This window comes from Ruditapes philippinarum, unplaced genomic scaffold, assembly GCF_026571515.1.
Source record: "Ruditapes philippinarum isolate M1 unplaced genomic scaffold, ASM2657151v2 ctg423_1_1_1_1, whole genome shotgun sequence".
Taxonomy (NCBI): domain Eukaryota; kingdom Metazoa; phylum Mollusca; class Bivalvia; order Venerida; family Veneridae; genus Ruditapes; species Ruditapes philippinarum.
The window spans coordinates 40,829-68,429 of NW_026853626.1; the positions used below are offsets into that span (position 1 = coordinate 40,829).

A 27,601-nucleotide genomic window follows, 5' to 3' on the forward strand; every position below is an offset into this window, starting at 1 on the left:
TTCTCAACACTTAATAGTGCTGGCGGCATCAATGATCCCGAAGGACCAGAAAAATATAACAACACTGAAGTGAAGTACACAGCACTTGACACCTGTTGTTGTGAAGTATAAAAATCTGGAAACAATGTGATCACTCGGAAGCATTAATCACAACAATCAATAAAAAATCATCAGTAGACGAGACAAAATAACATCTCATTCCTCAGCCTCGAGAATTTGTATGAAATTATTTATTTTTCACAAGGGTATTATCCAATAAATGATGATCATTATCTTCCCATACAACTTAGATATTTGGTTTATACATCCAACTGATACAAAAACATATTATCACATTGTTATCCAAATTCAATCGGACACTGATCTGAAAACTCATTTACTCATTACCTTTCATGCTAGAAATAAAATGGAAAAAATACTACTTCATCAATGAAGGTTAAACACCTTTTGCTTAGGCAATTTAAAGTTATATAGAATTGAATATCAGATAGTTTAGTTTCTTTTCAATATAATATTTACCCTTATTACAAGCATGTGTTTGCTTAAAGTGACATTATGCTCAATTTATCTTTGTCATGTTGCGCCGAATAGATTATATATTTCATAAGATTGGCTGTTATAATGGTGATTGACCAACAGTGGATATTGGAAAATTTTTAGGGTAAAATATTAATTTGCTTAAAATATAAAAAAGACTGCCCCACTCTTTTAATAAATTGAACGTTACATTGATATTTTTAGAAATTTCCTTGGGCCATATGTGTTATCAATAGCTCATGAAAAAAGTGAATTATAATATTGAAAACATAATGGCTAAATGTAAACTTATTTTGACTTTTACCTGTTTACTCACTATATACCCTAAGATGGGCATAATGTCACTTTATTATACTATCACTATCATGTTAGTGTTAAGTGCATGTACAATGCAAATTTCATTTATTTATCATTGTTATAAATGCAATTTAGAAAATAAGACCATAACATTTTTTAACAACAGACTGAATTGTTAAGACGCTTTTCGTTAAATTTGCAGTCACATAAAATATGATAAACAAGATCAACAAAATTTAAATTAGTCCTATCCGACAGAAACACATTCTTTGATCTCAAAACAGTCACTTGTTTAATTTCTATTATATTATTGATTTTTTCAAAGTATATAACGGCTCTATGTTGATACTATTTATTCATCGAAAGATAAGTTTGTTACAAAAATGATAGCAAAATGCACCGATGATTAAACTAAATTCATTGAAATGATTGACATAATTTGTGAAAGATAATCTCGTCAAATGTATTCACTATTTAGTTATGGCTGTTCCCCTTGAAGGAATGTTTACCCAACTGTACAATCGATTAATGTAACCCAATGCTTAAAGTCTATCATGTTTATTTTCTATTTCGCAGTGAATGTTTATATGTTACCGATTTGCGGACCGTTATATACAACCGCTTTAAAAACTAATTAAGTGGCAGGTAAAAACTTTTAAACATATTAGATGTGCTTAAGCATTATGTTTGTTTATCATCTATGAAGATTTGAATGGTAACGTATTTTAAACGTATGTAACTCACAATCAGCTCAAAGGATTTAATATAACAACTATTTAAAATAACACATATTTTAAGTGAATATATAATACTTTAAAGCAGGTATATTGTATTGATACAGTACTACAAATTCGACACCAATAGTTGTATCACAGTTGAGAGGAGTTTAGTCAGTTATTCCATGTTGTCGATGTATGCAAATACGTCGTTTCGTAAATGAATAAATTTGAATAAACACTATTGATTTTTCTTTTTTCGTTGTGAAATAATGTTGAATTAATGGTACATTTTAAAAGATGTGCTCTTGTAATGGCGATTGAACTATAACTGATAATGAACAATGTTTATTATATAATTACATTAAGCTAACATGAATTATAGGAAAGCAGTCATACTCTTTTTAAGAATGTAGCATTGCCGAAACATTCTAATCGATATTATATAAATGTTCGTTGGTTACGTTGATTATTGATTATTTTACCTATAGTAAGATATAATTTTGCAAAGAAATGTTGAAACGATGTCATGTTTTTCATTCTTTCTTGATCACATACCATTTACTCTTACGTGAATGAACTGTTCTTTGAACAGCATTCCACGTTAACATCTTTCTTAAAGTCTAAGAATATAAACGAACAGTGATAATTATTGTTTGTTTTTCTTTCGTGAACATACGGGTTTTAACCATTATAAACATATTTTGTAGAATATACATAAATATACGAAGAAATGCACATGAGAATATATCAGATAATCAAGATACGCAGGTTGTCATGCATGATAGTCAATATTATAATGACGACATGAAATAACTATAAGTTCTATACCAAGGTACATGATTATCAAAACAATTTTACATCATAAACTTTATCCGGAATTTTGCAAATTGGGGTTTCCTAACTAATCTGTAGGTACAAACTAACTTTTATCGTTTTAGCTTCACAATGTACATCCCATCACAATATATCAGTCCACCTGTTTCGCTTATTTCGAAGCTGTTACTGTTAACGTTTTTTTGTACCTACGATATTAGCTGGTAAAAGCATGTATTCTCAATTCCACAGTAAGTCTATTTACGTTATATCATGAAAATGGTGTCAATATTTCCAAATCAGTAGTTTATACTGCTAAAGCTTATCAATGACAAAAACCATAAGAATTGGTTTAATATTACAATGATTTGAAATAAAGAAGTGTCGTATGTCATGTTTTAAACAAATCGATCTGTGTGTGTTTGATTGTGAAACGGTTTGTAGACTTTTTCAAGGGCAGGGTAAACTTTAAAATGATTTATAAGCGTGAAAATAATATAATAGTTTAAACAATCTATTGTTGATAAATTATACGATATAACAACATTAAACGGTTAACATGTAAAATTTAAGGTAACTGTTAAGTTCTTTTTAGAATATTAATCTCAGACATATACTTTCAATGTGAAGCATAGGTCATAATCCTTTATTTTATTATTTTTCCAAATAAACATATTACATGAAGCTCTGTTTATATCTACTCTACTTCCTCTCAATTAAATTGTAGATAAATATATATTCAACGTAAAGTTATTTAGAAATAGCGGCATTGCCGAGTGGTTAACCCGTCGGCTAGTAATGCAGAAGTCGCTAGCCGTATGGGTTCAAACCCCATCAGGAGCAAACCGTTGTTTCCGTTATCAAGAATCATTACTCTCATTGCTCATTGTTGGTTCCGGGAACGGATTCGAAAGTGCGTCTATTATCATATAGCTTCCTACACAATTAAACTAAAATTAATTCTCTATAAACCGAACACCGCTTACAATTATTGTCATTATTCTGATTGTTTTTTCATAGTTACCATAAACTAAAGGAAGTATTTGATGAGTTAATCTGTACTAACACATAAACAGCCTCCGGAATTTTCGCAAACGCAACTACCTTTTCTAATATAAATTCAATAAAGAATAAAAAAGATAGCACAGAAATTAAGCACTCGGCAAGCATTTTAAGGGTGGCATCACATGGGATTTTGCCATTCTCCCTTTGGAGTTTACTTGTCCCATTGGTGCTCCAGTTCGATTAAACACTAATTTCATAAAAGATGAAAAAATATTTTCACATGTAATGATTATACACTGCGTATGCTTACAATAAACTTACAAGTATGTAAGGGATTTATAATCCTCCCATTAGCGGGACTAACCCATTAAGGAATTTGGAGAAATGTCCCAAAATTAGAATGGGGTAAAATCGAAATACACCATTAAATGTAATTTGATAAATACCCCATTACAACTTATGGGAGGAAAACATAATGGGAAAATTGATCCATATATTGTTTGTTAAACAAATCTGACAGGAAGTTTCAAATTCAAAACTTTACAATTGCTTCATATTCGGCTTTTGACTTCATATATGTGATATGCAGGCTTCAAAACTTTAGATCCTCTTTCAAAATTCCATTTTATTTAGTTCCGCCAATTGTTTTCTCGTTTAGGGTTCACGCAGTATTTTACTTGAGGACCATATGCCGCTTTTCATGGAATGGCACTAACGTGTCACATTGAAGGTTCCATGATAACCGCCATATGAACACATCTACGGATGTCTCAAAATTCTAAATTTTACCAGTTTATGTTGAATGTTGAATTCTTCTTAAGCGGTTCTAGCGGGCGTTGACGGTAGTTTGCACTTGACAGTACCGTCCATGAACAGGCACATTCAAACCGAGCCTGCAACATTTTCAATTTTGCCGTGTTGGGCTTTCTGTAGGGATTCTTATTTCTCTCTATTTTGTCGCCACAACAGCGTTGTTTGTGCCGTGTGGAGGCTGTAAATAGTCGCCCCGTACATTAAATCATAGATGTTATATTTCAGATCCTTAAAGATTGCTCAGCGCGGCATTATTGTTGTGCTTGTGATATTTGAGTTCTTTCTATTCGGCATCTTTCTTGTTGGGTGGTTCTAGTATTTGTCAATTGAATACTGTTGAATCACCGTTAGGATGTGTGGCCTGCTTTTTAAATTTGTCTTTTGATGTTATATCTGTGATATGCAGGCTTCATAACCTTAGACCACCTTTCAAAATTCCATTTTATTTAGTTCCGCCCATTGTTTTCTCGTTTAGGGCACACACATTTTTTTACTTAGGGACCATATGCCGCATTTCATGAACTGGTAAATTTAGAATTTTGAAACATCCGCAGATGCGTTCATATGGCGGATACCAAGGCACCTTCAATGTGACACGTTAGTGCCATTCCATGAAAAGCGGCATATGGTCCCTAAGTAAAAAAATGCATGTGCCCTAAACGAGAAAACAATGGGCGGAACTAAATAACATGTAATTTTGAAAGGGGATCTGAGGTTATGAAGCCTGCATATCACAGATATGACGTCAAAAGACACATTTAAAAAGCAGGCCACATATCCTAAACCGGTGCTATGGACGTGAGGGATGTTGCACTTATTCATTATCCCTTATGTACAGACTCGATCAAACAGGGTCTGCAATTTTCGTATAATTTTGTTGTGATTAATGCTTCCGGGGAATTTATTTGTTTCCAGGTTTATTTACCAAACTTTGACTTTGGCAATTTTCTATCAAGGAATGTCAGAGGGACAATCAAAATCCATCACGACGCCATGTTATAAAATGAAATGTAGAATTAGGTAAAAAAAATCTCATTTATATGAAATTGAAAATGCTATTTTCAGAACTTTGACCATGCAAAATGGAGGTATCGGAACAGAAGCGTAATTACTGTGCACCTTGTGAGAAGCGCAAGACAACGACATTCTCAGATGGTTTCTGTTCACAGTGTGAAGAAGAAATGTGTCTAACATGTTTTGATACACATAAACAGTGGAAGCTTAATCAGTCACATACACGTGTCTCATCTGTCGAGGCAACATCTATTAAAGGAAATGCAACAAGCTTTGATACATGTACTAAACATTTGAACGAGATTATCAAATTTGTCTGTCCCGAACATAGCCAAGTAGGTTGTGGCGATTGTATGGTTATCTCCCACAAACCCTGTAAAGTACAGTTTATACTTGAACACTCAGATGGATATAAAGACAGTAAACATTTCAAAATGTTGAAAAAGGACATAGTGAAGTATAACAGTGAAGCAAACACGATGTTGGGAAGCATCAAGCACAACAAGGACCACGTAAAAGACGTCAACAAAAAGTTTTCTCGTGACGTCAAATTGTACAGTGATAAAATTATATCACTTATCAGGAGACATACCGATGTAATGCTTAAATATGGTGATGATATCATGGCAGCAGACATGAAAAATCTCGAAAACATAGAAACAGAAAATAAAAGACTTGTTGATGAAACAACTGGTATGTTAGACACATTGCAATCTGACGCTGATCAGCCCTACAAATTGTTCATCAGTTCCATGTCATACAAACAAAATCTTCATTTTGTCCACGAACAGCTAGAAAGAATCAAAGAAAACAATACGATCAAATCGTATGACTTCAAGCGTGACTATAAACTCGAACAGCTGATAAAAACTTGTAATAAGCTAGGAACAATACATACACTAAATAAATCTGCCGGTAAATATCTAATCGTCAAAATAATTTTGGATGATACTTGCATGCTTAAACAATATTATTGTTTTATATTTATGATATACGGGTCCTATTAATAAACGCGTAAAATAAAACATGTTATCAAATTAAAGCTACATTTACTATATTTAATTTTAAGATTAATCAAAGAAATATTCTTAAAAGGTGTACAGTAAGCCGATGTTTCAATAAACGTTTTTATAATTACTTTGGACATTGCTATATTCATTTTGTGTCCCTTCTTTTTTCATAAACCAGCACTTAGAGAAGAAACAGTAAAAGCAAATAGAGCGACATCGGTTACATCGGATCAGTCTTCAACAAAAAAACAAGTGAGTATCCTATATTATCTGCATGTGTTGTAACTTTCATCTGTAATTTACACAAACGACGAATCAAATCATCACGGAATAAGAATAGAATATATTGTTAATGTTAAGTGTGCTTATTTGTTTTAATACAGAAATTAAAATTTTCTTATTTTGCATTATATTTTGATTTCAGCCGTTCCTGGGCAGGCAGCTTGTTTGCAAAAACCTCAGTATTGACGGGGAATTTATCAGGTAACTTAAAACAACTAATTTCACTAGTAAGTGTTTAATGGGTAAACAAACAGTTCTATTATAAATCATATAATTTTTTCCTGCAAAATATATAACTGTTTTCATGCGCGGTGTCTTATAATTGTTAATACATCAAACATGAAGAAATGAACTAAGTTTGTCAGAACAAAGATAAATTACTATCATACATGATCATTTACATATTAGGATTTACACATGATGAAGTAAAGCATCTTATTTAGTATCTAACTTATGGAAATATGATTCCACTAGACGAGTTTATGTGTATACCACTTGATAAATGTTAGTAACTAGATGTTATCGTTTTTAATATCAAATATTCGGTATTATAATGAAATAAATATCACAAACCATTGCGAGTTGTAAAACAATATGTCCATCCTGAAAATATAATACCACCTCGATTGCATCATCTCTTTTGTTTGAACATACTGTTTTGTCACCCTAGTGAGATTTGGTATTTATAACGAGTGACTATATACGTATATGTGGAATAATATAAGATAAAGGGATTAGTGGTATACAATGCGCACAACGTAAATAAGTTAGTTACATGTTAATGTTTTATTTGGATATTTCTTGAAAAAAATATGTTGATTTATTATAAGCTTTTAAATTATAATGAATGATAATTATTTCTTTCAGCACATGTTATCCTCCATGAATTAATATGTAATATTGCATCATGAAAATGCATCTGTCTTTTAACAAAGAAAACACATGGATAAATTATCAATAGTTTGTTGCGAAGTATGATGCTACCTGCTTTCAATAAACCATTTTTGTTATTACAGAACCTCTATTGTGGACCAACTCAATCCTGTAAATGGAATCAGTAGATATTGTTTGAAAATAAAATATAGCCAGGTTATATAAAAATTCGTGTGAAGGAAAACAGAGGATACTAATTTATTTTATTGACATGCATCTCTTGAAAGTTGCCATTTTGGCAGGAACTCTTAACCTTATACTTGCTTTTCAGTTATGCTGAAAAGGCAAAAGGTGACCTCGGTTTATTTATTGACAAGAAGACGGTGTATTTAAATGAAAATTTTGAAGTCGAAATTGTGAGCCTTGGTAGTGGCAAAGGAATGGGTAACAATTTATATACGATTACGTTTTATCAAAAGTATTATGAGCCAATTGTTTAAATGCTTAAGGAATCTTAAAATTATGTAGATTCGTCTAAATTTCCACTACCTTAAGCGCGACATTTTGCATTTCTTTTTGTGTCGTCTCTACGGAGTAGTGGCGACATAAAGGGATCACTTCTCCGTCGTCTGTCTGTCCGTCTGTCTGTCCGTCCCTCACAAAAGCTTGTCCGGACTACTCCTCATAAACTACTGGTGCAATTTCATCCAAACTTTACAGGAATGATCAGTACCAAGTCTTGTTGTACATATTGTCAGCATTTTCTGGTTCAATGATTTTTGTCAGAGTTATGGCCCTTTAATAATTTTTATTTTTAAAGTTTGTCCGGACTACTTCTCTTATACCATTTATGCAATTTCAATGAAACTTTACAGGATTGATCTGTAGCTCAAGTCCTTGCGCAAATTGCAGGGGATTTCCGGTTGAATAATTTTTGGCCGAGTTATGGCCCTTTGATTAAAAGGTGTTTTTAGTCCCCTACCGGTTTACCGGAGGGGACTTTAGGTTTACCCTCCGTCCGTCTGTCCGTCTGTCTGTCTGTCCGTCTGTCTGACTGTCAGTCCGTCCGTCCGCAAAACTGGATCCCGCGATTACTTGAAAAGAACTGAAAATATTTTTATGAAACTTGATATATGGATAGATGGCAGTATGGAGATTATGCACGTCTTTTTCTTTTCTTCCTATGTTGAAAATTCTGGTTGCTATGGCAACAAATAAGCTGAAAATATGGCAAATTTTACACATAATCTGGATCCAGTGATAACGCAAAAAGTACTGGAAATATTTTTATGAAACTTGACATATGGGTAGATGGCAGTCTTGAAATTATGCACGTCTTTTTCTTTTCTTCCTATGTTGAAAATTCTGGTTGCTATGGCAACAAATAGGCTGAAAATATGGCAAATTTTACACATAAACTGGATCCAGTGATAACGCAAAAAGTACTGGAAATATTTTTATGAAACTTGACATATGGGTAGATGGCAGTCTTGAGATTATGCACGTTTTTTTCTTTTCTTCCTATGTTGAAAATTCTGGTTGCTATGGCAACACATATACTGAAAATATGGCAAATTTTACACATAAACTGAATCCAGTGATAACTCAAAAAGTACTGGAAATATTTTTATGAAACTTGACATATGGGTAGATAGCAGTCTTGAGATTATGCATGCCTTATCTGTTCTTCCTATTTTGAAAAAATATCAGTTGCCTTGGCAACAAATAGGCTTAAAACATGGCAAATATAACAATATTTGTGATTAGTCAAAAAGAGCTGAACATTTTTATGAAATTGCATCTTTAATTCAAGAGTTATCTCCTCTTTAAGAATTTTGCTTTTAAAATGGTATATTTTGGTAACAGGGATGTTTCAAATATTAACTTTAGAGTGTCTTTCAGTCCGTCTGTCTGTCTGTTCATAAAAACTGTATCCTGTGATCACTTTTAAAGAACTTTTCCAACAAATTTTCTTAAAATAGAGAAAAATTGAAACATTAGTGAATGGCCAATGGCCCTTCAGAATGTTGATGGGGTTCTAACTGGTAGGGGACTTATGGATTGCTTGCAATACTATGACAATTGCTTGTTTTTTTGTGTGTTGCCAGATACACAAAAGCTTTTCCGGACTACTCCTCATAAACTACTGGTGCAATTTCATTCAAACTTTAAAGAAATGATCAGTACCAAGTCTAGTTGTGCATATTGTCAGCATTTCCCGGTTCAATGATTTTTGTCAGAGTTATGGCCCTTTAATAATTTTTTTTTAAAGTTTGTCCGGACAACTGCTCTTATACCACTGATGCAATTTCAATGGAACTTTACAGGATTGATTTGTAGCTTAAGTCCTTGCGCATATTGCAGGGGATTTCCGGTTGAATGACTTTTGGCCGAGTTTTGGCCCTTTGATAAAAAGGTGTTTTTTATGTGTGTTGCCAGATACACAAAAGCTTATCCGGACTACTCCTCATAAACTACCGGTGCAATTTCATCCAAACTTTACAGGAATGATCAGTACCAAGTCTAGTTGTGCACTGTCCGTCTGTCTGTCCGTCTGTCACAAAACTTGTCCCAACATGAAATTGGCCATCATGAGGCGACACATGTGATCAGATAACTGATCGCTCTTGTATGATAAATTTGAGCTAAACAAGGGTACCCTATCAACAAACAAAAAATAAAAATGACTAATGGAACAATGAACGTTACTTTAGAATATATTACCGAATGACTTAGAGTAATAATTAATTCATTTTAAAATGTAAGTAAACGCTGAATTTTATAATCTGTCAGCAATATAAGCAAAAAACTCATGAAGATTAACATTTTTTTTATCATAATTGTTTTAATTGATTGTTTGATTATCAATTTGACTTGTCAACAGTGAACTCCATGACCCATTTCTTTTGTTTGTTTTTACACATATGCATTATAGTATACGTAAGCCATTCAAGCTTTCCGAGTGTTTTCATTTTAATTCAATGTATGACTGTTTTACATTTTATCAGAATAACATAACACAAACGACATAATTCTATTCCAGGTTTAGGTTTGGTACCGGATGGCTTTCGTACTAATCGTCTACCCGGATTAGGACTTAATTCTTACGGATACCATTCAAACGGCGAGTACGTGTTTATTGCTATATTGTTAGGATTCAGTCTTACCGTAGATTTTAAGGCGATTGAATGGAATATGATATCAAATTAATATAACTCTGCCAGACTCATAAAGATACATGCACATTGAAGTTCAAGATACTTATTAAGTTTAAGTGATTCAGTTTAAAGTATAGTTAACTTTTGCAATCTGAAATATATGTCGTCTGATAAAAATGCATGTCTTGTTATTGTTATGAAATTGAAGATTCTAAAAGTCAACAAAATGAATGAGTACCTTACGAAAAGCCAGATCCTGCGTTTGGTCCGTTGCGTGAGCTTTTATGTTTGCTTTTAGCAAGTTATGATTTCAATGTGTTACACTAGATACACCCTTGTTCATAACTATTTTTTAATAACTCATAACTACTTTGTGTCGATTATCTAGAAATGCATTTATAAACTGTACTAAATGAAACATCTAATTCACTGTAAACTTCACATAACTATTCATGGATTTTCTTTCCCGTTCTCTTTCTCTAATTCTATATCTTTATATATATACTCGCTATTTATCTAGGCTTACCGCGTCTTTGACGCTTGTGCGACGCTCAAATTACGTCATATATATATATATATATATATATATATATATATATATATATATATATATATATATATATATATATATATATATATCGCACGGGAACGTGTTCTACGTCAATTAGTAGCTTAATAATTGTTTGTCACTCATACAAAGTTTCATTTTTTTATAATTAAAGACAAAAACGTTATTGGGTTATCATTTACATGAATTATGTTAAGTGACAAGCTATGTGTAATTAAGCAATATTAGCATGATTATTTGTTATTGGAAAAATGATTCTATTGAATATATAGAAATATGTAATTAAGTAATAGCGCATACATTTTAATATAAAAAGAAGCAATTGATGTGTGATCAGAAAAAGGTAACATATTTTATTCTTTTGTGCAATGAAGCAATATCATGAATTCGCATTTGCAATGTTAATTTTGTTAGATAAGCAGCAATGTGCAATGAAGCATGGGCATTAATGCTGTTAGAAAAAATTTACATTTCAGTAAGCAAATCAATAATTAGGAATGCACATTATGGGGAAAAGCAAATTGTATTTTCCTATAATTTGAAATGATCTTTTTATCTTAAGGATTTTTCAGGGAGGAAAACTGTGTTTAATATCTGGAGATGAATGGAAAGTTGGCGATCGGATCAATTTCATATTTGATGAGTACGTAATAAGTTTTTTTAGCCTTCGTTCTAGGCAGTTTGGAATCAGACTTCTCACATATGTGTATATTCTTTTCCAAAATGATACAATCATGTAAATCAATTATTTAATCAGCACTTAGATGCTCTATTCATAAACTGAATGCAAATAGATATGGATTCCATATTAATAGAGAGCCAAAAATACCATTGAGACTAAAAATTAATTTTATCGAATGTGTGAACTTGCTTAAAAGTACATTATGCCTCACAAATTCATATTTTTCAGTTCATTAGAAATAAATGTCAAACATTTGTTTAATAATGCTTTAATACTAGATTAAAAGCATTTAAGATGTTAAACAACTAAAAATAAAAGAACGACTAAACGTTCCCTAATGTATTGCAAAGGTAGCAAATTGTAAACATATTTTGACTTCCATACAAATTACTTATAGCTATTGCCAACACACTTTCAAGCATATAGCAAACCAGTATTTTTCGGAACTGAAACAAGATATGAAAGATAAAAAATTAAGAAACGAAATTAATGACATTTCTGAAGCATTATTGAACTTTAAGAAACTGAAATTAAAAGAAGTGTCAGGTATTTTCCGTTTTTTGACAATTCATTGACTATACAAATTGGCTATATGTTAATAGCTATTTATACTTAGTCTATATACACAACTTACGGAAATCGATTATGTTTATCCTTCAAACTTAATTATAACACGTCTTAATCATAAACAAAGTTGGTTTTGCATTTTAATACTCAAAATATCATCTAAGCTGTAGTTTAATTTACACAGTGACTTTAAATTGGTAATGTTAAGAATATTATTAGTTAATATTTCCCTCGATTACGATGTTTGTCATATTAAGTATACTGGCTATATATGCTTATTTTACTCCCTCAAACAAATAATATCATATTCAAATGATTGTAATGTTGTTTTAAATCTTATGAATTTCTAACCGTTACAGGCACAATTCCTTATATTTTAAGATTAAAAAAATCAAATATTAGTATATTTTTTGCCAAAATAGTGGTAACTGACTTTTTCTTTTATTTCAAATGAACAAATTGTTTATTCTATGTTGATTTTTGACGAAATGTGATACAAAAATCAAATTATTAAACTATTTTAACTTCAAAAGTTTACATAATAGGGTAAAAATATACATTAATTGAAAAAATGTTGTTTTAATAAAAAAATATCAAAGATCAATATTTTTCAAGTTTTTATCAATATAAAACTTTTAAAAAGTATAAAGGTGATGCTACATTGTTTTTAGAGTAAAAATGGAATTTTAATTTTCCGGAATGACACATATTAACATTTAAAGAATGTCAGGAACGGAAATGTTAGCAAATCTAACATTATTAACTGATTTATACCTATACTAGTTATATAATGATACATTGACTATCCATAACTAATACATTTACAGTTAAACTAGTGTCATAAATCATCTGTAACATATTCATCGACTATGATCAATTATCTATAACTAATTCATCGACTATGATCAATCATATACATGTATTACTAATTAATTGACTTTCATCAATTATATATGACTAATTCATTGACTAAGATCAATCATATACATATATTACTAATTAATTGACTTTCATCAATTATCTATAACTAATTAATTCATCGACTATGATCAATTATCTATAACTTATTCATCGACTATGATCAATCATATACATGTATTACTAACTAATTGACTTTCATCAATTATATATGACTAATTCATTGACTAAGATCAATCGCCATATAGTATAACAAATACATCGACTGTAATAATTCATCTATAACTAATGCATCGACCAACATCAATTATCATTATCTAATGCATCGACCATGATCAATAATCTATAACTTATACATCGACTATCATCAATAATCTATTGCTGAAATATCGACTCTGATCAATCATCTGTAACTAATAACATCTACCACCGTAAGTCGTCTAATACTTACATAACTATCATATTTCATAAATTATACCAACAATTCTAACACAATTTGAGATTTTACTAAGGACGGAAGCGTGATATATTAAATAACAGATGTACTCGCCGTTCTTATTTCCTCTCTCAAACTTGTTGTATTATGTTCTTAAACATGTCTAGAATAATGGTAGAAATTTGTCTATCTCAGAAATCCGATCACAAAAATCTCTAATTTAGTAAATAAAGCTTTACCAAACATATACCGTCATTCTGTCCCTTCGACATTCCGTCATTCCGTAATCAACAGTTTTCGTTCATTATCTTAGTAATGTTTGCATACATTCAACTTAAATTTGACATAATTTATGTATAAATCATAGGAAATGCAGGCACAGTTTGAATTTGATCATGGTCCCATGGTATTTGACCGAGTGATACTCCTTGATTAAATATTAAGAAATGTTCCGTTTCTGTTCATTGTCTTGCAAACGGTAGTACACATTCATCTAAATTTTTACATATGGATACATCATAGGGATGCGTAGGTCAAGTTCGAATTTGGTCATGGTTAGATGATTTTTGGCAGAGTGATGCCCATTTCGCTTTGAGTCAAAATAAGAAAAAAATTCCGTTCATTATCTCTTCAACGGTAGTACACATTCAGCTAAAAGTTCATAATCATATGGATACGTCAAAAAATTGCGTAGGTTAAGTTCGAATTTAATCATGGTTTCATAAGTTTTGGCAGAGTTATGCCACTTTCACTTTGAAAAATAAAGTCTTAGACATTTTCTGTGCCGTTCATTTTCTCTCCAACAGCTGTACACATTCAAACTGAACATATGGATACGTCACAGAAATACATCTATTAGGTCAACTTCAAATATGGCCATGGTTTGATGATTTTTGGCAGAGTTATTCCCCTTTAAGTTAGAAACAGAAGACATTTTAGTTTTTGTCCATTATCCACCAACACATTCAACTCAAATTTAATATTTGGATATGGCATAGAAATATGCAGGGCCCGTTCGAATTTGGTAATTGTTCTATGTTTTTTGACAAAGTTATGCCCATAACTTTGAAAAAAGAAGATATTTTAGATTCCGTTTATTATCTCCTTAACAGTTATATACTTTCAACTCAAATTTGGCACATTGATACATCTTTTGAATAAGCAGACCAAATTTCAATGTGGTCATGGTTCGATGATGATTGTTATATCGCGTTGGAATAAAATTCAACTTCCGCACTTTTACTTTTCTGGATATGTATGTAGTCATTATCTCGGCTACAAATAAGCAATATGCAAAAGGTTAACACAGAAAAGTTTCATGGCCTTGAACTTTGCAAAACAAAAATGGTTTGCGTGAATTTTGAATAGTTGAAGGGCTTTGCACTTATCAATTTGATAGTTTATACAACAATATTTGAACTCAATATTATATCATTTGAAATTTTGACTGCATGCAGGAGCATCTGTGGCATGACGACACATTTCTAGTTTAGTATATTGTTTACCTTGTTTCGGCAAATTGTCATTTAAAATCTTTTGATCTTTTGAGTTGTCTTTAACTTGAAGTAAGGTAAAATTTCTAAATCTTTCTTATCAATAATGTAATCACTAAGTTATATTTTAAAAACACTTATTCTAAACAATATTTAAATTTTTGATCATCCAAAATATATACAAACTCAATTTTTCTTTTTCGCTTGAAAGCAAAATGTGCGCGGTTGTATCTGATAAAAACGTATTAAAGACTGAAGTTAAACATATGGTATTTAGAAAGCATTAAAAATTCCTGCGACACCGTAACATCAAGTTAAAGAAACATCAAAGGACAAAATATTTTACCATATATTTCAACATATAATCCGAAAAACAAAGAATATACTGACGTTATTAAAATTAACATGGAAATTCTTAAACATGATGAAAAAGATAAAAAAAAACAGATAAAAGCAACACTAATACTTTAAAATGCAAAGACAATTTGAAACGCATTTTATTAAGTTAAGAATTGAAAGAAAACAAAATAACGCCCTGTGTTAGGAAATGCAATGAACTGATGTGTGCCCTATATGTTTTATTCTAGAGAAGGATCTTCTTTGAAACTTTAAGATGAACTATGTGTTATAAATAAATGTTATGGATATGATGATTGTACTACATACGTTTATGGTTCCTTATTTTTTTATGTTTACTACATTAATTACGACTGCGTTTATTTTTTACAACATATCGATTTTTTATCATTCTTATATTTTTATTTTCTATTTTCAGTTCCTTTGGGTGAGTACAATGTCTAAACATGTCTTTGAAACAATCTATTTTTAAAGCTTTTAAGAGGGAGGTGAATGACCTTTTTTAGATATATAATCTAATTCCTAAATAGAGGGAAAATGCGCTGGAACACATAAAAAGTGTATAAAAGTAAAAAAAAAAACAAGTGAAAGAAAAATAAATAACGATTTTACCGGTAATCATGTGCTGATATTTTGTTTATTCTGTGTAATATTAATGACATAAATCTGCACTGATGTTATACATGATACACTATCCGAATGAATGCATAAAATTCCAACAGCCTGTTAGCTTTTGAAGTTATGTCCTTGTTACAAAATTGTGTCGGGAACATTGTTCAATATACATTACTCAAAATTAAAACTGCACTTTACAAGCTTTTTATTTGTAGTTTTATTTTTCATCCAGTCATTTTACTAAATGTCTGTTATAAGTAAATAAATGTCTTTACAAGTACTCTTTATTGTAATTTTATTAACTTAAATGTAAATCATTTTCTCTTTTTTAGACGTTTTAAGGAGTAAGTATACTTTTAATAACATTCTGGTACATTCTCCTTAGCTATATAATATATATTCGATAAATATTAAGCTTGATATGCTAATAAAACTTCAAATAAATTTTGGATAACTTTCTACTGATTTATATGATTCGTCTAGTACGTGTATGAATTGTTTTAAACCGAGGTTGAATGCCCTTCAAAAATTAATCTTTGTTGAAATTATTGTCCCCATTATCACTATAATTGTTATATAATGTTGAACTTGATTAATACACACATACAGGAGAAGAGCATTTTAATAATATATTGCCTTCCTTAAGCGTTCTTTTAAGACGTGATGTATTAGATTTGTGGAATTTTCGTCGGTATGTGTAAAATATTTGTATGTAACATATTTATTATAATAACGCAAGGGGGTATGAATGAACAGGAAATACATTCAATACATTATACAGTTAAAAACCAACAGCCAATGTCTGGCGTAATCTAAATAACTTTATTTGAAAATCAAACATTACGGTTGTCTATTACATATATGTTTTTTCTTGACCTTTGTCTTATTTAAACTACCCTTCAGTTAACTGCTCAATTGTTTGGCGTCTATCTCCTACGACGTTTTATTAGTTTATCTGTATCTTAATATTAAAAGAAAAAAATCATTTCAAAAAAATATTGTTTAACTGTGACTGTCAGATAACTAACAATGCATGTACATAAAATTAATATGTCTCTAATGGTCATTTTTAAAGTCTTTGTACTGCTTAAGTTGCTTTAACATATTATCATGACTTTTGAATGTCTCTATATTATTACACCTGTTACACGAGTATGGCAATGATCATTATTAATCTAGTTTATACTATTGGCGTAGTTATCACATATGGCTCAATAGTATGATTAATATAATATGTATGAAATATAGAAATGTCTTCTTACATATTAATTAGTACTTTATCGTTGTCATCGGTGTAAGGTGTACTTTTTGTGTTTGTTTTTAAATTTAATTTCTTATCAACATATGACATTATTTAAAACTATTAAATACAAAGCGACAAAAAAATCAAACACTTCTAACAGTACTTGTGAATTAATGTAAAAACTATGATATGCACAGTAGATACCTGTGTTAATAAAAATAGTTACTTCACTTAAACAACTTATCTACTATATCAATAATTATAATTGATTTACTTCATGTATAGGTGTTTTTTTTAATATTTACATATTGCCATTGCTTCATTATTCGATAATGAATTGGTTACAAATGAAGCAATTTAGGTTCGCATATTGGAAAATATATAAAATGTGGGATAACCAGTAAAGGCAATACTAAATAAAACAAAATAATTATTTGAGTAATAAGTAAGCATGGCGTTGATTTTGTCAGTTACATTTACGAAGAATATCTTCAAAACGAAACAAGTACCTCACGTAATTTTAATGTCATTTTAATAGGCCCGATTATCTCGATGAAGTGAAATATAAAACTTTCTATTCATCTGAAATCTGTCGACAGATTATAACCACAATTCTTGCCAGTAAAGCACGCAATGATCTAGGGTTTACATAGAAAGTAACAATAATATAAAAAAAAACTGTATCCTTCATATATGATTATGCGTTTTCAAAATATTTATCGGTTAAAACAAAACAGGAAGGGAACCTATATCTTTAATATTTTTACTTTATTCATGCTTCCAAACAATTTATAATTATTTTAATATAACGCTTTTTTTCAAACCATTACAACTATAAAATATATTACGGGTGCTGTCAAACATGTTCTTTTTCATAATTATATCTTAAACAACGTTAAACAATGGTTTCTTATATCATAATTCCACATCAATGTAACAAATAAATTTACAAAAACAGACTTGCCTTTTAAATTCACACAGTATTTTTATCGCCCCTAAAGAGTAGTGGCAACATATAGGGATATTTTTCCGTCGCCTTTATGTCTGTATGTCCTTCGCAAAACTTGTCCGAACTACTCCTCAGTACTTACTGGTGCAATTCCATCCCCACTTTAAAGGGATGATCGGTATTAAATCTAGCTGTTCATACTGTCGGTATTTTATGGTTTAATGATTTTTGTCAAAGTGATGGCCCTTGAATTGTTTTTTTCAAAAATTTATCATGACTGCTCCTTTTATGTCAATAACCTTGTGTGTTTGTGCATGCGTGCGTTTGTTTGTGTGTTGCCTGCTACAAAGACGATTGCCCGAACATACCGGGGCAATTTCATCCAGAATTTACAGGATTATTCAGTACTCAGTCTAGTTGTCTAAATCGTCGGCATTTTACTGGTCAGTGGTTTTTGTCAGAGTTATGGCCCTTTAATGATTTTCATATTTCTGACTACTTCTCTGATATCACTTATGCAACTTCAATAATATTACAAGATTGGTCTGTCTGTAGTAATCCTTATATAAATATTTCATTTATATATATATTGATGTGTTTATCATTTTTTAACGTCAATGTATGTTTTTAAAAAACACTTATATGTTGATGTTTTAATTTCAATATGGATCTCGTTTTCCAGCACGAACAAAATGTAAGTATATTTTAAAACATACCACTTTTATACAATAAATATTCCATAATGCTATTTTTTGAATATTAAAACTTCAAAGGAACGTTAGATACAATTATTTTTTGTATATTTTAGTTGATTGTTTATTGCCTGTAAGATATATATTTTTTTTCTTAGTCTTAACAAATTACCGTGCATTTATTTAAAGTTAAATTTATCAGTCAGAAAAGATTTGATATGTTATTCGCTTTCTTCTTTTGACAAAAGGGGCAGCTACGGAACCAATATTTTAGCTGATTTTCTAAAAACAGCTGATACCCTACTTTATTTGAAGTAAACACTACAGATTTATATTTATCTAACAATACATGTTTATGTATCAACCTTAGTCAATACTTGATCAGTACCATCACACAAAAACATAAAAAACTAGGTAAATCAATAAAACACAACTTATACAAATTTGAATTATATATTCAAAACATCTCTTTATATTCAACAACATTGTGATAACCATAATTAATATAAATGACATTCACTGTTATATAATATGTACAACATCTCTTACAATCTCTACCATACTCGTTATTCTGTTCAATGGGATTAAACTAAATTTGATTACTAATGCTGTTTAGTTTTATTACAATATATCATATTGCTGCTTAATAAATGAGGTCAATAAATATGGAAATTTATTTGATAGTAAAAGGATTATGCCAAAGCATTTCAACACACACATTTTTTATTTTTTACGCTTAATGAAAATAATTCTGTTTTAGTGAATGCATAGAAAACATTAATAAAAGAAAAGTGTCAAATGGATCCAAATGTTCGTGGCAGTTTTATATTGCATCTGTGATTCTGTTTTCTACTAGCTGAAAATAGTGAATTAACAATGTATTACTTGATGAAAATAAAGAGACACTATAATAATAACAGTTTTGTAATATTACGCAAGGAAAATTATTTCAACTTCATTAGGACTTTAGAAAAACTGACATTTATTTCTTTACCTTTTAATCTATTAATTTAGATTTTTGTTTTTTGACACTTCATTTACACAAAGAAATCAATATTTATTTTTATTGGTTTTTTATTTTTATTTTTAAATAATCACGCTGAATATTAGGATTCCTTTGTCAATGATTTTAATCAAAGGTAAACAAGTTTTCTAAATCATATACGAATAGAATAAAGAATATATTTTAAAATTAGGAACAGAAAACACTTACTTTTCTTATTTATTCTTAATCTAGAATTTTGTAATTGATTAAATACTATTTTTTTATGCTTTCAGATACTTCAAATTAATGCACAATAAAAAAGAGGTAAGATCCTTTAATAGCTTTAAAACAAATGTTGAATTGAGCTAGACTACCTATATTTTGATTTCTTTTTGAAATTTCCTGATTGTACTTGTAAAAGTTAACATATCCTTACCTTCCAAATTCATCATCTTGGAGACATATAACTGGCATCATAAAGAAATCAAAATCAGTCGTCATACATTCTAGACGTTAACAGTTTGTTGAAAACGAAAATGATGATCTGATCAGTCCATGTTGTAACAATTTTTCATAATTTATTTATCATACGTTGACGGTTATTTTTAATGCAGTAAATATTTGATATAAGATACCTGAATCGCGTGTCGTTGTTCAGGCGATAATTCATATTTGTTAAATAATTTTATATGAAAATAAAAGCATTTGACGTCATCAGCAACGTCATTTATCAAATATAATAATTATTGTTTAATATTGGTTGTTTTAGGACATATTAATATTTACAACAACATGTAATATACAACAATTTGTTTCTCGTCAAGTGATGGTGAAATGAATGCTTCGTAAACAATTTTAATAAAAAAAATGCAACGACATATTAAAATAAGTGGAACATAGTGATAACAAATTGATGTACATCTTTAGAACAGTATATGTGTGTAGAAAAAGGCAATATATAGTGTATAGAAATTAGAATTATAGTAAAACATAAGAATTTATTAAATTATATAGAACAAAACACAAATGGAGGACCAATGTACAGTAGGCATATATATTTATCTAGTCGTTATAGTTTATATGGACGGTCGTTCTAAAGGTGTATATGTACATGAATTTTATCACAGTAAAATTGCTTTAAACAGAACAATGTTTAAGAAATCATTTTTACAGTTCAAGATTGTGTACGTTTTGTACTGTCTTTGACTTTCTTTTTGCAACTTGGTAATATACCGTTATAATTTTCCTATGAAAATGAAACACTTTCCTTGATGAATTGAAATAGACGAGTACGTGTAACTAAAATTTCATATAATATATTATTAGCTGGTATAGCATAAACCATTTTTGTGATACACATATATGTTAATATTTTTAATATTAAATTAATAAATGTTTTTTTAGTTATTTTGATTTTTTTCCTTAAATAGTCGGGTCCCTCTCTTTTCGCTGTCCTTATGTACACTCCCGGTTTGGTTTTGGTGCCCTTCTTGGGTGTGGGGGGCTGCGTCCTGTGAACGTTGCCTTTGACTTATTGATCTTTTTTCTTGTATTTTATTTATTATTTGTTGTTGTTTTTTTCAGCTTGGACATGCCTATGTATACCCTAGGAGTTATCACATTGCTGTAGGATTAACATCATCTGAAGATAAAGTTAAATTTACTTCATTACCAGGGAAGAATAACAAAAACATTCTAAGTGAACGGTAGTAACACTTTTCGGACTGTAAGGGTGATTATAAAGGTGGCAACAATAAAAAAAATCGGAAATAGAACATTGAAAGAGTCATTGAAAAAACATGTTTTCTTTTTTTTATATATACTGTAGTGTGTCGAGAGATGACATAGTGTAAACGAGTAAATTTTAGTCTATCAAAACAATGGTAATCACGTGTTCATAACTTAACTATCATGTTTATATAACCAACGCAATAGACAAAAAGGGTATACATGTTCGGAATTGTATGTGGAGGAACAAAGTCAGTTTATTGCAGCAAACTAATTGATTTCTTATTATATTATTCAATCGATTGTAAGTATTTTGCTAGACGTGACTGAAAATCATTCACGTTAGTTTACACAAACGAATTACGATTATGTTTTGTTAGTACTTAAATTAATATTTTATTTAGAACATGTGTCATGTCATGTTTTAAGTGTCGAAGAATGCTTACCTTCTTGTTGTATTTCCATAATTATGTTACTTATGAAATTTGATATTATTATAAACATAAGTTATGTGCTATGGTATTGTCTTGATACTTGATACTTTTATGCTTCCGAAGAACGGCATATTAAAATCGTTCCACAACATTCGTGTCCGGACTGAAACGTTTTCATGAATTGGGGGGATTTTACAATAACTTCAAACAAATATTAAACACATAAAAACGACGTGCCGTAAGCCTATGTCACTGTTCTAAAGGTCATGTCACACTGTAACTTTGTCATGCATTGAAGGATTTTAAAATAACTTGGCTTTAATGTTGAACCCATGGCGTTGTGTCAGATCTAAGGTGTATGACCCTGCCTCAAAGGTCAAGGTCACGCTACAGTTTGAAGTTTTTCACATTCTCACGATTTTAAGAGGGCTGCTTAAATATGAATGCAATTAGGCCAATATCTCTTTTTAGTAACGTTTTGCACGAACGCTCTACATGTATCGCATGTATGGTTGTGTTAGCTTTCAATTATTACGATACATGTGTAAATCAGTTTAGTCTAGCTTTGATTATAGATCGATTAACGCTATCTACTCTTGCATACTTAGGGTTAAATGGTTGGGAAAAAATCTCGTTTCACTGACAAAATACGGTCTTATATCAAGAACTGCTGTATTCTTGGTATGCAGGCAAAGGACATACTTAATGAAATAAGTCGTGTTTATGGGAACAATATTTTTTTATTTTTCTGTCACACGGTAGTGTGATGTTGATTTAGTAAAAGATGTTCCTTAACCACGCCGTCAGAAAAACTGCAACTTAGCCAAAAATGGTTGAAAAGGTAAAGGATTGATTGCTACTGATGCAAGGTTTACGACTATGTTTATAGCTAAATGCGTTGGTATCTCTGTAGGAGCCACTCACTCATACAATTGTCAGACGTGATTTTAAAATAAGAATAATTAACCCCATCTCCTTACTAAAGAACAAACACTTGCTTGGGTAAGAATCTCCAAACAATTGTTGAAACAGTTCTCTAAACACATGAATCGATCTTTCAGAAATTTCATCACTGGCGATGAAACGTGGAATTACTTGCGAAAGATAATTAACACAATATCGGCAAAAAATGGAAGTCAAATACTTTTCATAGTAAAACGCACCATGAGCGTCAAAAGGTCATGTATATAATTTTCTTTACCAATGAAGGTCCTGCTATTCAAATTGACGTACCAAAGGGTAAATCTGTAAATGCCAAGTTTTACAAAGGCAAGGTCTTTCATAAATTAAAGAAATATTTCAATAACCGTCGACCAGTGAATGGTCTCAGATTGTTGCATGACAATGCTTCGTCACACAAAGTGGCCATTGTACGAGCATATCTGAAACAAGAAATTGTTGTCGAGCTTCCTCACCCTCCTTGTTCGCCAGATCTTGCCCCTTGTGACTTTTTCCTCGGTGATAGCCGAGTTATAAAGCTGTGCTCTTGTTTGTCGTGTTAGTTTGTTATATTGACGACCTTAGTCATGACAAATGTATGTTTTGTCTGTAAGTTTATAGGCCTTTCAGTTGAACATATAATTAATCTGCTGTATAGTATGGCATTTCCAAAATAGAAAAATAGGGAAAAAAATCATTCTGTATAGTTTACTAAATAGACTTGTTTCGAATTATTTATCTAATTGAAAGGAAAACTATTTTAACGTAAATTTTCATTTTTTAGATCACAATAAATATTTATATATCCACAATACTCAAAATACATTGAAGAAATGTGTTATTGCTGTTGGATCTCATTAATGCTTTGCTGCTGAAGTATATTTATGTAAACAAAGGTAATTGAATTTTATAAACTGTCAATACATTTATAATCATTTATTTCGATGACACTCCTGTTCTTTGAATTACATTTTACAAGAGTACTACTTACAACGTACTTACAACGACGATAAGGCATCAAATTGATGGATCCGGAAAACACACTGCCTCTTTTTTATTATAAAGTAAAAGTAACAAATTAAATATTTCAAATTTGACATCTTTACAGGAACATGAAAGTAAAAATAATTATTCAGGAAAATTCAGAGTGAATGAATGATCTGACATTTTACGTATATATAAACATCAAATTGAACAATCTTTTCCGAAGATCGTTTCCAGTCCCCTCATGTCAGAAAACCTTAAGTTAGTAGAATCCCTTTAAATGGAACAATGTTACAAAAACATATTGTCAGTAATGAAAGACCAAACTAGGTGGTTACAATTTTATTGATTAATGATGATTAATGACGTAAAATATTTAAAAGATTTTTTTCTCCTGAAATTGAAGCATGATGTGGTGACAACTTCCAATTTATAATATCAATGAATTTTGGAATGCATCGGCATGCAGGAAATAAAGTTATTGAAAGTAAAAAAGAGCAATAAAATGCACTTAACTAAGATATTTTAATTCATTAATTTGATAACCATAACTGTTAAAATAAGAATTAGTATCTTACTGAGAAAATGATCGCCTTTACAATAATGTACTTTACAGGTTTTGATTCATTCGTTCTGTTGCGTATAATTAAACTCAGTCTGATATGATTTATGTTTTTATTTTGATTTCCATTTAAAATTTCTTGTATGAGCTCTTAATGAATATTTGAATATTTCAGACAATCAATACAAGAGGGAGGCGTACGGAACCTTTTGAAAAAAAAATTTATAACATGATGAAGCTTCATGACATATAACTCCATATTTTTCATTTTAAAATGCAGATGAACGTGGCTGATCTGATATCTTTACATTTGAAACCCATTATGAGCTGTACGATAAAGACTCTAGCAAAACATACTTCTTTGTCTTGGAGCATTTGTCATTTACAAGTTTTCCTTTAATGCAATGTTAAGTATCATTTCCGGTTTTCCCCCATTATTTATATTGAAAAGAAAAAAGTACATTCTAGGATGATCACATTTAAATGGTCGTTTATACTTTTTTTATTTGCATACCATAATATTATTCATATATAAAAATATAGTTTGACAATGAAAGAGATTTTTTTCCTTATTTGATTTAGTTATGAATGAGTAACTATGGAATTAGTTATACAGGAATTTGTATTATTATAAACAATTTTCAAGCATGTGATCCAATATTAAGATTACTTGAGAAATTCAGAGTGTGCGAAACATAAGGGGACCACCAAGGGATTTGCAATTATAATGTTATTGCAATTCCTGTTGTGATAAATATTTCAGCCCAAATAAACCTGAAGTCTAAACCATTCTACAGTTAGGGTATAGGGTGTATAATTAACAGTTTTCAAAAGGCATTTAAATCTTTATATTAATAAACTGTACTATATCATGGACATAACAAGAGCACCGCTAGGCGGGGCATTATATGCCCAAAAGTACTTTACCTGTAGGTTGATTAATGCTTGAGTTATTGAGCGAAAACTGTTTCCAGTTTAAAGGTGATAGTAACCTTAATCTTTGACCTTGTGACCCCAAAATCACTAGGGGTCTTCTACCCAATATGGACAATCATCCTATGAAGTTTGAATACTGTGAACAGAATGGAACTTAAGTTCTGCTGTGGAAACAATTTTCAGTCATAGGGTAATAGTGACCTTGACCTTTGACTTTGTGACCCCAAAATCAATTGTAGTCTTCTACCCAATATGGACAATCATCCTCTGAAGTTAGAAAACTGTGGGCCAAATGGACCTTAAGTTATGCCCCGGAAACCATTTTCAGTATTAAGCTAATAGTGACCTTGACTTTTAACCTTGTAACCCCAAAATCAATAGGGGTATTCTAACCAATATGGACAATCATCCTATGAAGTTTTAATACAGTGGGCCAAATGGAACTTAAGTTATGCTCCGGAAACCATTTTCAGTATTAAGCTAATAGTGACCTTGACCTTTGACCTTGTGACCCTAAAATCAAAAGGGGTCTTCTTTCGAATATGGACAATCATCCTATGAAGTTTGAAAACTGTGGGCCAAATGGAACTTAAGTTATGCCCCGGAAACAATTTTCAGTTTTACAGTTAAAGTGACCTTGACCTTTGACCTTGTGACCACAAAATCAGTAGGGGTCTTCTACCTAATATGGGCAATCATCCTATGAAGTATAATAACTGTGGGCCAAATGGAACTTAATTTATGCTCCGGAAACCATTTTCAGTTTTACGGTCATAGTGACTTTGACCTTTAACCTTGTGACCCCAAAATCAATAGGGGTCTTCTACCCAATATGGACAATCATCCTATGAAGTTTGAAAACTGTGGGCCAAATGGAACTTAAGTTATGCTCCGGAAACCATTTTCAGTTTTACCGTAATAGTGACTTTGACCTTGTGACCCCAAAATCAATAGGGGTCTTTCTACCCAATATGGGCAATCATCCTATGAAGTTTGAATACTGTGCTTAATATATGCTCCGGAAACCAAATTGCTAACGGACGGACGGACGGACGGACGCCAGGGGGTATAACATAATATGCCCGAAATTCTTTCGGGCATATAAAAAACAAAAGAAATCAAAAGATCAGTAATGCAGTCAAAAGCATAAAATATTTTTTATATATTGATTGAAATGACCTTATTACACACTTTAGCTATTGGAAGAATACCCTCTTTACTTTACTTTGTTGTTTTATAATGTACTTCAAGATATATTACACAAGAGTCTGTCACAACTGTTTCAGAAATGATATCTCAGTTTGCACTTATGTAAGGAACATTCAGTAATAGTGCATAATTTTCTCGTCAATTACAAGGACACGTCACAAAAACATACTTTCATTGACAGAATACTTGATATCTGGAAGGCAAGTAATAGGAGTTTTCATAATATTTAACTTATTCAAGAGCTTTTATTAGAAATGTATAGTAACTTGCGTTCGAAAAATTTAAAAATAGGCCTCACATTTAGTGAACTTGGTACTGTTGTTGGACAGATGTCATTCCGGAAATACTACACTGTATAATTCTAAGAATTTAAACATTCCTTTTACCAGCATAAATTATTGTAGGAAGAGAGACGACACTTCATTATGCAATAATGGAAATAACAAGCCGCAGTATGTCAGTGGAAAGCACGCTGTCTAGACAACACTAGAAAGAAATGATAAATCAGGAAAGCGAAAAGAGATATAATTATTTCAATTTTAATGTGATTAAATATGTTTATCTTTTAAAAGTGCACAGCCTTAAGGTAAAAGTATCACGTTAATATGTCTGCTGTCCATTAAGAAAAATCAAAAAATAAAGCAGAAGTTCCAATGGCATAATGACCTCCTTTGTAAAAAAGAAGATAAAAAAATGGAATTCTCAGAAAGTGTTAAAACAAAATTCATTTCTTTTAGGTTTCAGGTTATCTGTCAGGTTTGAAGTACCTAAGAAAAAATTGAT

General features: G+C 30.8%; 2 protein-coding genes across 2 annotated transcripts in view; both read left to right on the plus strand.

Moving 5' to 3' along the window:
• Window positions 1-27,601, plus strand: part of LOC132737394 (uncharacterized) — a 143,490-nt gene that overhangs the window by 26,442 nt on the left and 89,447 nt on the right. The window lies entirely within an intron of this gene.
• On the plus strand, window positions 1,403-10,573 carry LOC132737395 (uncharacterized). Its single transcript, XM_060724674.1, has 6 exons — window positions 1,403-1,479; window positions 5,250-6,113; window positions 6,387-6,460; window positions 6,633-6,691; window positions 7,695-7,807; window positions 10,407-10,573. The coding sequence occupies exons 2-6, from the start codon at window positions 5,267-5,269 to the stop codon at window positions 10,571-10,573; spliced, it is 1,260 nt and encodes a 419-aa protein (XP_060580657.1). The 5' UTR covers window positions 1,403-1,479; window positions 5,250-5,266.